The sequence below is a fragment of the Limulus polyphemus genome, unplaced genomic scaffold (genome assembly GCF_000517525.1).
Source record: "Limulus polyphemus unplaced genomic scaffold, Limulus_polyphemus-2.1.2 Scaffold4563, whole genome shotgun sequence".
NCBI lineage: Eukaryota > Metazoa > Arthropoda > Merostomata > Xiphosura > Limulidae > Limulus > Limulus polyphemus.
Genome location: NW_013670173.1, coordinates 74,297 through 86,240, shown reverse-complemented (window position 1 = coordinate 86,240; position 11,944 = coordinate 74,297). Strand labels below are relative to the sequence as shown.

General features: G+C 34.5%; 2 protein-coding genes across 2 annotated transcripts; both read right to left on the bottom strand.

The window, feature by feature from the left end:
• Window positions 1-1,495: 1,495 nt before the first annotated feature.
• Window positions 1,496-7,921, bottom strand: LOC106471354 (vacuolar protein sorting-associated protein 13C-like). The gene has a single exon (XM_022399960.1). The coding sequence runs from the start codon at window positions 7,919-7,921 to the stop codon at window positions 1,496-1,498; it is 6,426 nt and encodes a 2,141-aa protein (XP_022255668.1).
• Window positions 7,922-8,009: 88 nt separating this feature from the next.
• On the bottom strand, window positions 8,010-11,147 carry LOC111088843 (vacuolar protein sorting-associated protein 13A-like). Its single transcript, XM_022399959.1, has one exon. It carries the CDS (start codon window positions 11,145-11,147, stop codon window positions 8,010-8,012), a length of 3,138 nt encoding a protein of 1,045 aa, XP_022255667.1.
• Between the last annotated feature and the right edge of the window lie 797 nt (window positions 11,148-11,944).

The following is an 11,944-nucleotide window of genomic DNA, read 5'->3' as shown; positions in this document are numbered from 1 at the left end:
AAGTCTGTATATTGCTTCTTTCTTTGTTGGTAAACACAGTCACATTGCAAAGAAAAAGATAAACACATACTTTATGACATGTTATTCTTCCAACTTTCAGTTAACAGGCACTAAGTGACTGCTCTGTAAGAAATCTGTGCACTGGAGTACACAACAATTGTCACTATTATAATACTCCCACAGCTAAAAGGACGAGCATCCTTTCAATGCCACATCCCAAAGATTGTGAGACAAATACCCTTTCCACCAAGCTAGTATTACCAATTAGTGAGATTTGACCATCAATCTTATTGCTCACTCATAGCCCCAGAATAAAAACATTTGTTTATTTTTTGCAACAAAATGTGAACCCTCAAAATCACAGACTGGTATGCTAACAACTAGGCCATGCCCAGCCCATCAACTATGCAATCTTGGTACAAGCACTTTAATGGAATTACAATTATAAAAACAACACCATAGAAATATATCTTCATGCCATCCAATTACCTGCTGAATCTTTCTCTAATAACCTTGGTACAATTAATTTACTTCAAAAATACCAAGGCTAGTCCATGAAATCACTTACATAAAGGCCTTTGACATCACAAAAACCCTCTGTAAAATAACAGTATAAATATATTACTTATTTCTGTGAAATTCATTTTGTTTGTTAAATCTAATTATTTCACACACACCCATATCTATAAATTTCTTTAATCACTCAAAATATTACAAGAGTTGTCAGATACTTGGAAGATACTTAAACATTTTTACATAGTTCATTCAAGTAAAAGAACTTGAAGAAAAAATCAAACATGGAATATAATTTTTGGAATCAAATATAAATTTTACAACAAAACTTAATGAAATAATTTAAAGTTTCAAAAGAAAAAGAATTTATAATAATGAAGACATACATTTGTAAAACAAATATAACAAACCTAATTTTTCATATCTCGAAATGATAACAGTACAAAAATAACGATGCTATAGCAACTTCAACAATTTTCAAATTCAAATTTTTCAAAGTGATAAATTAATAAATCTATACATATTAAAATCCAATAACAAATGAAAGACATAACTGAGGTTAAATCTCAATAATTAGTTGTAAGACACTTTTAATACTTCATTAAAAAATTTTGATTTTTCTTGATGTAATATCTTACTACTATACATTATAAGGAAATTTTACAGAGAATATACAAGAAAGCTTAGAATCAATAAAAACTTTAAAGAATAAGAGGTTACTGACATAATTGGACATTTTTTGATCTCACATACTTCATTACTACATACATGATTTGCAAGTTCTGTTTACAAAGACATATAAAATGCTTAGCACCAATTCAAATTTAAAGCACAGGTGTTTTCTGGATCTCAAATATTTCCAATACTTAACATACAGTATTGCTTTAGTTGCAGAAGTGTATGCACATATTCATGAATTCAACTGAAGTTAAATGATAGTATCAAAAAATATTTTTGTGATACATATTCAAATACCTCCAAGTTAAATACATTGCTTCATGGCTTCTTCAACTTTGCCCACAATCCAAGCACAAAGTTTTGGATCAGAGATATAAACTAACTTCCCCGTCTCTTCATTTCTAAGCAGTCCTCCTAACTTTTTTTTCCTAGGCTCCTTCAGCATGAATTTGATTCCCTTCTCTGTTATCTGTGGGGTTTCCCTGATATCATTCCAGACAATCTGCCACTCTGTGTTACACTGGCCAAACACATCCCCTTGACTTATATACATTACTCTTCTGCTGGTGACTAACAAGTAACTTTTATCTTCAGACCCAAGTGGTAGATGAGCTATATACTCATCTGTTGTGACAAACCTTCCTTTTTCAGTTTCCTGCAAAAGTTGGTTTCCTTCAGCTTCAATGCGGTGATATGGCTTAATAACTGTGTCTGGATGAATGTAACGAGGACACCTTGTTCGTTTAACTTCATCAGAAAGTTCTGTTATTTTCTTTACTGCCTCCAGTCCTGAACTAGCAAAATCAACAACACCACCTGTTGGACGAGCAACAACACCAATCAGACCTTTCCCAATACCCTTGAAGAAGCCTCCAATTCCTTCTTCTTTAGCACCAGTCACTGGTTTAGTTACCACCCCAGTGACTCCTTCAAAGACACCCATGATAATACCTTTTCCACCTTGTGCTAGGCCCTGTGCAACATCTTCGGGCTGCTTGTTCATTTGCTGCCGCCTTTTCTTCTGGTATTCCTGATCCATTGTAAGAGCTGCCAGGCCTTTACCTAAAGTGCCAGTGATACGAGAAACAGCACCAGCTGTTCCTCCAACTGCATGCCCTAAAAGACTTTTAACGCCTATAGCAAGTCCTTCTGCAAACTCTTCAGGACCTTGTATTGCCCCTTGAAATGGTTCATAAAAGAAGTCACCCACACCTTCAGTAATTCCTAACAAAAGTCCAACAGGATTACCAATTACATCAAGGCCAAGCACTAGCATGTAAAGTTGCTTGAGAGCTTGTCCTGTGTAATGCATGGTGGCATCAGAAATGAGTTGTCTTTGAGTGAGGAAGGCATTTTGCTTCTCAAAATAATTTAGCTTGAATATTACATCTTGTATTTCAGTAACTGTGACTCCAACACTCTGTAAAAGAAGGTTTATGAAATCAGAATGAATAGCAGTTCGTTGGTTAGTATGCTTACCGCCTCCTGTCATGGAGAAACTTAAATGAATTTTAATTGGAGAAAAATGAAGGATGTCATAGAAACTCTTCTGATCTTGAGAAGAGTATATTGTTGCAAAACCTTTCAAATCTTTTTTTATGGCCACTTTGTCTTTCTCCAATAATTCCTTGTGATTTATATGAGCTGGTTCTTTTGGAGAAAAGAATGATATCAAGGAGTTTAAAAAACTTTGATCTAATTTCACTTGGAATTCCTGGATCAATACTTTAAAATATTTAAACTGATTAAGTGAACTATGTTCTGTTTTCCTCATCATGATACTGATTTCAGTAAAAGGTTTAGGAGCACTATCAGCAGCAACAGACTTTGGAAGTGGCACTGGAACAAGAACCACAGGAAAGACACAATCTACCAGTTGATTATCAATTTGTAGCTTGTTAATCTTTGCATGCAGTTGAAGTTGATGAGGAGATGAACTATACTGAGCCCAAATGCCAAGTTGAAAAGATCTCCGAATATGACTCTTTTTAGGTTTATACATTATCATCTCATCGAAATCTACTTCAAGTTTCCCTTCAAGAGAAAACTTTGATTTTGGTTTTCTTCTTATCTGAGTTTCTCTCAAATATTTCTGGTATCCTTCTTCTAGTATAACATTTTCTCTTAAACTTACAGGTTTAAACCTATGACTTCTGAACTTGCGCTGTTCCCACAACACTCCTGAATTAGCTAAGCTCATGTACACAATCTCAGATCTTCTCTCACTGTCTACAAGAGAGATTCCTACACCCTGCAGGGATACAGTGATTTCTTGCTCAATACGCTCTAGCTCTCCTGCTTCTTGTGCAGCAGTTGCTACAGCAATATCTTCAGTAAATATAAGGGTCCGCTGTAAACCATCCAGAAAAGATACCCAGTATATTTTTGAATCTTTGTCAGCAAAAAATTCACCAATTCCATCTTCGATAAGATTGTTTCTCCCATTGATCTTATTTCCACACGACCAAAGCAGTTCCCTTTCACCCATTGGATCTTCCCACACATAGAGAATACAGTGTTGTGCTACCAGCTCTACTTTCTTATTTTTACCACACTGAAAGTATTCTATAGTAAAACTATCTGTATGATTAATTAGCCGAACTTGAGCTGACCCTTCATAGTAATTGCAGAAGGTTAGTACAGTTGAAGATTCTCCAACTTGACAATCTACATAAATAGCACTATTCAAACCTCCCAACCTGAGAAGGCTTGAATGTGGTTCCTTAAACGAAAAAGGTGCAGTTTGATTTTCACTGTTTGCATATCTCACTAACATTTCCATATTTTTTCTCTGATCAGGCCAAAAAGCAGCACACTCACCAGCAAAAACAGTTACCCATTGTGCTGATTCCAGGTTCTCTTTAACCTGAATATCAAACTTGCTGTTATTCATTAACATATAAAATGGAGTGAACACAACAATTTTGTTCAAGCTAGTTTGACCAAGCATTATCTGGACACCCAAACAGTAGGTCTTACCATCTTTAATCTTTGCAGCAATTGAACCACTGCTTCCCACAGCATCAACTGCAAATTCATCTGACCATTCTGAATTTTCCACTTTTAAAGAAGCCTTCTTTTTTGAAAAAAAATTTTTAGCTCTGAATGAAAACAACAAAGGGGCATTTAGACTTCCAGGATGGGTAGTAATATTATGTTGTTCTCCTTTGTAAGTTAGAAGTAGATTTGTTTTGTTAATCATCCAAAATGGACAGTAGATTTCCATATCTAAATAACCATCAGATTTTCGAGTATGCATGCCAAGATCTAAGGAAAGCTCACTACCTAATACATTTGAAGAAAATGTCCAAATAGACAAATCAGCTACAGTGTGATTTATTTCTTTACAACACACCCATTTTCGTTCCAAATAATTTGGTAACTTAATCTGCAGGTAGGTTTTACCAGGATAAGCAGATACAAGATCATGAGTAAAACCTTCCTCTAAGACAAATTCCTCATTCACACCTTGTATTGTATATCTGATAGTGAATGGAAGCAAATTTCTCAATGATGCAGTTGGTCGTATATGTAGTGCATAGCATGTACTGACTAACGTCTTTTTCATAGATCTTTCAAAATAAACTTGTTCAACATTCCCAAACACTTTGAAAAAAAGGTTTCTGCTTTCAGTACTGTGGCTTGTGCATTGTAGTATTTTGGATGTGCTTGGTTCACTCATTAGATCCTTCCAAACAAATGGCTCTGTACAAACACTAAACGAACCTTCATTAGGTTTAAAGAAAAACTGACTAGTGGGAGTGTACACTCCATATAAAGGAACAAAGAATGTCTTTTCAGGTTCTAAGACTCCACACATTTCAAGCTCATTTCCTCCTGGTCTCATGTAATATAACTCCATTGGATTTGAAAAATCACTTCTGACAGTGATACAACTTTGAAACGTAATTATTTTTGAGCCAAACAATGAAGCCACATCAACAACAAAACCCCACTGATCACCTGGATAGGTTTTAAGGGGTAGCTGAAAATATCGTTTGCCAACATGAGAAATGTTGATGTTTCGTACAGTGTTGATCAAATCCGTTTCAATTTTGATGCACAATGCTTCTTCTAATTTGACATTCTGCTTAATTAGGATCGAAGTTGTACTTTCTTCCTTTGCAGAAGAAATGAGTTTCAAATAAACTGAACTATTTGGCTCTAAAATTACTTCTTTGAAACCAAAATGATCTTGTCCAACAACCTGAAAAATGTTATTGGCTAGTATAACAGACATTGGAGTTCCCAAGTGATTTTTCACAACATATGGAGCTTCTGGCTGTATATATTTATGTTTATGGGCTTGTTTAACTGCTTCACCAAAAGCATGGCCAAGATGAGTTAAGACCTCTAGAGCAACCTTACTGACCATCAGTTCCATTACATCACTTGAACATATATTAACACGCATAACTGGAGGCTGAAGTGAGATTTCTATGGATTCTATGTCTTCAGTAGAAGCTTCTGGTAATTCAGAATTCTTGGTTATTTCTATTAGCAGTTTCCAAGGTTCTGATCTCCCTGATGCATTTTTAACTGGTTCAACAAGTGGTTCCCACACAGCTAGCTTTTCATTGAAGTAAACTATTTCCATTGAAAAAACTGATTTAAGATGAAGATTTGAATTCCAATTTTGAACTTGTGCCTGGAAAGAAGCCTCCATCATAACCATCGGAACTGTCTGTATCCCTACACCAGTCTCAACTGTTAATGTTATAGTATTCATATTCAACATGAATAATTCTGAGTCAACTTTCATTTGATTTTTATCTTCAATGCATACAATAACATCTTCTACAGCTTCCTCAGCAAAACCAATATTCTCTAAAAACCAAAAAGAGCATTCTTCAAGCTTCTTTGGTGTCCACAACTTTGAATATTCTTCAGAAGACTTTGCTTCGTCGAGCTCTTTTGAACTTTTTTGAGAAGCTAAACTAGACAAAATATTCATGAATATGGATATAGTGTTTGGTGATACATTCAGAAAAATGCTTGTGAAATCTATATTCACATGTTGACCTTTCATATTAGGAGAATAAGAATAAAGAGTAATATCACAAGGTCTTAATATTTCTGACATCGTATTAGCTCTCAATTCAGGGTTAAAACAAGCTGTAAAAAGCTGAAGGTGAGAAATGACACCAGATACTGATTGAGAATTTGGTGACATCATCATTTTAGCATCCATTTTAAACTTCAAAATAATAGCATTAGAATTAAAATCTTCCATGTCTTCTATAAGTATTAAATCTGGCTCTTTAATATTCAAGTTTATAGATGTACATCCAAAAGGTCCAGCATCAGCATGATCTGTAACATCTGGTGTTTCTGGAACTGCAGTAGTTGTAGGTTGTGGTGACAAATTCTCTGGCATAGCTTTAACAAAAAAATCTCCTAATATCATTAAATAATCCACATTAAGAACAAGGTTAAAACTTGAGATTTTAGTAAACAAAAATTTGTCAAGATTTAAATCTTGTCTGAAGGTAATATCAATCATATTCTCAGTATCATTCTTGACTGGAACCCTATCCATTAGTCTGGTGATTCCTTTTTTCCTTATAGACCGCTTATCATCTAAGATGCAGTTAACAAGAATTACATTACCACAAAAAGAACTATCACTTAATATTTCTCCTTTTATTGTTATGGTCACAAGCTCAAACTGAGCCAATGAACATTCTGGTTTTCTTTCAGAAAGACCAGAAGTCAAGTTTGAGCTTCCCTCATACAAACAAGCCTTGAAACTGTCCAACTGAAAAGCAAATGTCATTCTTTTAAACACAGATTCTATGAGTTCAGAGTGTTTTCTTTTGTCTTCCATATGTTCGTTTACAGAAATTTTCTTTCCACTGGTATGTTTTTCAACTACACTAGCTTTGGCTGAATACTCTGAGGACGAGATATTTCGTTCTGCATCACCAAGATTTTCAACCAAAAACTTCATAATAATGGTAATATCTTCTTGGCTCAAAATCACTCTCACTGCAGCAAGATTACCTTTGACTGCTACTTCTGGAACTTCCATGTACCATCCTATGGCCAGATTGCGAACTACCTCCAACTTCAAATTAATTGGTTCAAGTAACATAGATTCGGCAAGAATTTTTCCAGACACAGTGTTCACAATTGCAGTTGATAGCTTCAAATCAGAGAACTCTAAACACAAGTTATCAAATATTGCTGGAATCCCACAATCATTACTTATATTCAGCATTGTAAATGCATTGAACAATTTCAGTGTTCCCAAATCTGCTATTAGAACTGTTTCAGAATGAAAATTCTGTGGCATTATTATAATTGGGGCTTTAAGGTGTATATCTAATGAAACTCTTGTTGCTTTTTGATAAGCTTCTTCCATGCCATGTTTGGCCACTTCTGCTGCTGCCACACTAGCTTCTGCTATTTTCTCTTTTGCTGTTTCAAATTCACTGATAAAATTCAATAACTTAGAAATGTATCTATTCAAGAAGACTAGTTTTGTTGCACCAAGAGATACCTTCAATTTCAGATCCACAGCTGACATGTCCAGATACTTTTCATCTTCTGTTGCTTTATCAAAAGTGACAACTTCCACTCTTAGCACTTCATCACTGGTAGTAGACAGAATATTTGGATACACAGCATTTAGACATGAATCAACAACCAAAACTTCTTTCAAGAGAGTATTTAACACTGTTTTTGAATTCATAAGAGTCAGTTGAGCATCCATTCCTCTGATTTGCATATTTGTAATGTTAAATTTATTTGTACAAATGGAAATTCCAAGAGATGATAGTTTGGCATTAATCTGTAAATTAATAACATCATCATTTTTAAGTTTTTTTTAATGGCCTTGTCTTTTCCTCTGAAATTAGTGTAGTAGGTCCTTCTGATGACCCTTGTGAACAAGTGCTATATTCTCCCACTTTATCCAAGAGTTTAAGCTTCTGCATTTCTGATGTCAAATCAGATGCAAACTTAATTAAAGCGAGTAAGGCATCCTGATGTAAAACTATATCTAACTGTGTGAATCTTATAAAAATACTTTGAATAGTGGACTTATAATATGTATCAAACAAGGGTCCTTTCTTATCAGCCTGCAGATACTGTAGTGTGAAGAGGTTTTCTGATGCACTTGATGGCAAAGGGGTATTCAGCAAGTAAAGTTCTTTTTCATCTGGGGTGAAATACTCTTTATGCTCCAGAGAAACTCCACCTAGCAGAAGATCTACACTCATGTCAAAGGTACGCATAAAAACGCTAGTACCAAGTGTGAACAGTCTAAAGCTTATCATCTGCTTTTCTATTCCATCTACTTGATGAGACAGATCAATTACTATTCTTTTTATCTCAAAATTTAAGTGAAGATCTATAAATTGAACAAGTTCCTTTTTTCCTGTCTCAGATTCATTCTCTTCACCTGCACTAACATTTTCATATATTACAAATGTTTCTTGTCCAGTGACTTGCTTTAAAGTTTTTGCTTGAATATGAACAGTGTCTGTAGCAGCTGAAAGCACAGGTACTTCTTTGCTTTCCACTTCTGGTTCACTTTCAGGAAAAGGAATACTTTGCATAAGGCTCATAAGAACTTTCAATTTCTGATCAGACAGAGATAAGTTCAGAAGTGGTAGTTCTCCTGAGATTTTCACTTTTGGCATCCGAGGATCATCTGTAATAATTGCCCTCATGAAGTTTACATCCACAGTAACAGGTTGCAACAAACAACATTTTAGATTTTTTCTACCTTTTTGTTTTTTCCAATCATTGCATGCTTTAGTAAGCAACACACCAACATTTTGTAAACTAATATGAAACTTGTCATATGCTTTAGTCATCATTGTTTCCAAAATTTCATTATCTGTATTCCCTGCTTTGACAAGACTTTTTACTGTCAGTAAATCTCTCATTTCTCTAACTGTCTGCACTTGAAAATTTCCAAGATTTATCACCAGAATATTTGAATATTTTTCAAGAACTCCATTTTCTGGAATTATAATATAAGAAGGCTTGATGTTAATATTGAGATCCAAATTTCTGTGTTGCTCAATAGCATACTGTAAGCCAAGTGCTGATTTATCCTTAAAATCTTCCAGCTTCATTGCAGCAGCAGCCTGCAACTGATAAAGTGACACTGTTTGTGGTGGTTTAAACACTTCAATTAAGTTGTTAATAGTGAAAGCATCATATATGATTTCTAATGGCATTGTTGACACATTTATTCTTTGGTCACAAGTTTGATCTAATGGGTTTGTTTCAAACAACATTTGAAGCAATTTCAAATCTTCTGATTCATTTAACTTTTCAACCTTGATCATATGCGGTATTTTCCCATCTGATAATACTGATCCATAGACAGAAAAACTTTTAACTTGCATACCCAGTTTGATTGCTTCTGCAGATGGTCTATGTTCAAATGTAGCTGAAACATTATTTAAGTCAATCTTCAGTACATCTTGATTTGTTTTGGTATCATCTCTTACTGAGATAACAAACTTACTTAACTGAAAATGCAGTTTATTTTCAACAAATGTTTTTGGATATTCTGTAGGGATGAAATTTTCCTGATAACCAATTGCTTTATACAGTTGTCCTTTTTCTTGTTCTGTCATAGTCTCATCAAACTTCTTAACAATGTCACTTCCAACACCACTATTCACCTTAGTTTTCTTACCCCCACTAAACAAACTGCTAAACCAACGTCCTGAATGTGATGCACTGCTTTCTATATTACGAGAAATATCCACTTCTGCTTGCCTTCGCACTACAGTTATATTAAAAACATCCAAATAATTTTCACAATCATCAATCTGCTGATGAATATTTTGTGACAGCTTTTTAGACACCAGTTTTTGCTTATATAGGTCTTTGTATTTCTGACAAGTTTTCCGATGCTGCTGCATGTGTACCCATGACCAATTTCTCTGTCTTCTTCGTACATCTTCTTCAAGAACACAACTGACAGCAAATATCCACCACAGTTTAGCATTTCCTTTGTGGGGCTTATCTGGTCTGTACTTCCTATACATTGATGCTAGTGTCAATCGATCCACACTCTCTAAAAGCTGTAAAATCTCATGATACTGTGATTTGTTCATTAGAACAGAAATATCCTCGATAATGATGTTCATCTGAATTTTTGGAGTGCAAAAATTAGATCCATCAGATTCTGGTTTGGGATTCAACGTCATTTTTGTAGTAAGAGTTATTGGCCCAAGTATATAGCAATTATCTATTGGTTTATGCTTTTTGGAGGCAATTGCTTTTATCATTGCTATTTTCCTGTTATCTGAGGTCATTTTACTGAAAAGTTCAGCATTGCTGTTCCAATATACTCCTAAACTATCCATAGTTACAAGTTTGTTAAACATGTTAACAGCTTCTGGCACTACACAAGGTTTCCAGCTCTCATCTGTAGTCTCAAAAAACAATCCATGAAGTGTAACACCAACAGCAAAGGAACAAGCAGGATTAGTGAAATCATCTTCATATCGAATATGAATATTCATAATCTTCACTTGCAAATTACGTATTATCTGAGTAACCATCTTTTCAGTAAAAGTATCTTGTTTCTCACCTTTTTCTTTGTTTTTCTCAGCTTCTCTAGCTTTTGCATCCTCAATTCTTTCAAGTTCTTTGTGCTTTATTTCTTGAGCCATTTTCTTCTCTTTTTCTGCATTATATTTCTGAGCAGCATTGGGAGTGATAACAACATACAATCCATCAATTATGGCAGTAACTGGAGCAGAATATATGTTTTTCCAGGGAATCTTAAGAACAAGTTCACCCAAATGTCCAGAACATACTTTTACTGGAAGATCTAGATCATCCAATGCATTCTGCTTGATATCAAGATTTCTCAGAACGATATCTCCTCCCCATATTGCTATTTTTAACTGAGACTTATCTAAATTTTCAACATAGTCTCCAAGAAACCTGTTTAGTAAGTCAACAACGATACTCTCAAACATTTTTACTCGGTAGATTAAGAGTATTTAACAATTCTTTTACGAAGTCGCTCAGGCAGTATTTGTTTTGTTGTTAATTTTGTAACATATCTGTTAGAAAATTAGTATCAACTAATACAAAAGATAACCGTATTTTTTGCACTTTAAAAGTTGAATTACGCAACATGCTTCTTACATCGTCACTATTCAACTTCGAAACTTGAAGTTCAAGATTTCTCATGTATTAAATGAATGCTATCACTGATAGTACAGTACAGAATATTTTGGAATAACAATAAAAATGTCTGACATTAAAACGGAGAAGGCTACAACTATCAGCACGAAGCTAGAAGGATGTGACTTGATTCAACAGATTCGTGTACACAATCCTTATCACAACCATTATGAATATAAGTGTAGACTACACATCCTGCGCTGATGTCAGAATGAACTTTGAGTTTGAACGTTGTCGTTATCACAACAATTGAAGAAAAAAGTTTGAGTGTTATAAGTAAATACACTAATATACCACTAGTCAAGACAGTATAACTCTACCTCTATCGACAACTTGATTCTTTTGTTTATTCCCTGCATTAAAACTTAGAACAAGTAGTTAGAACTACAGTCAATCTATGTCACATGTCTTTCACATTACTCTCTCACACTTACGATAAAAACAGTAACGAGGTTCCTGTTTGAGGTTCTTTGTACAACCACTAGAAGAAAGGCCAGAAATAAATGTAATAGTTTTTCTTAAAACGAAAATATAATTGTCTACAATATGGAATCTCTTTTGAAAATCACAAGTTACCAATACATTA

Bases quoted from the DNA above. Each gene is read 5' to 3' on its own strand.
- LOC106471354 (XM_022399960.1), bottom strand. From the start codon at position 7,921: ATGCAAATCAGAGGAATGGATGCTCAACTGACTCTTATGAATTCAAAA.
- LOC111088843 (XM_022399959.1), bottom strand. From the start codon at position 11,147: ATGTTTGAGAGTATCGTTGTTGACTTACTAAACAGGTTTCTTGGAGAC.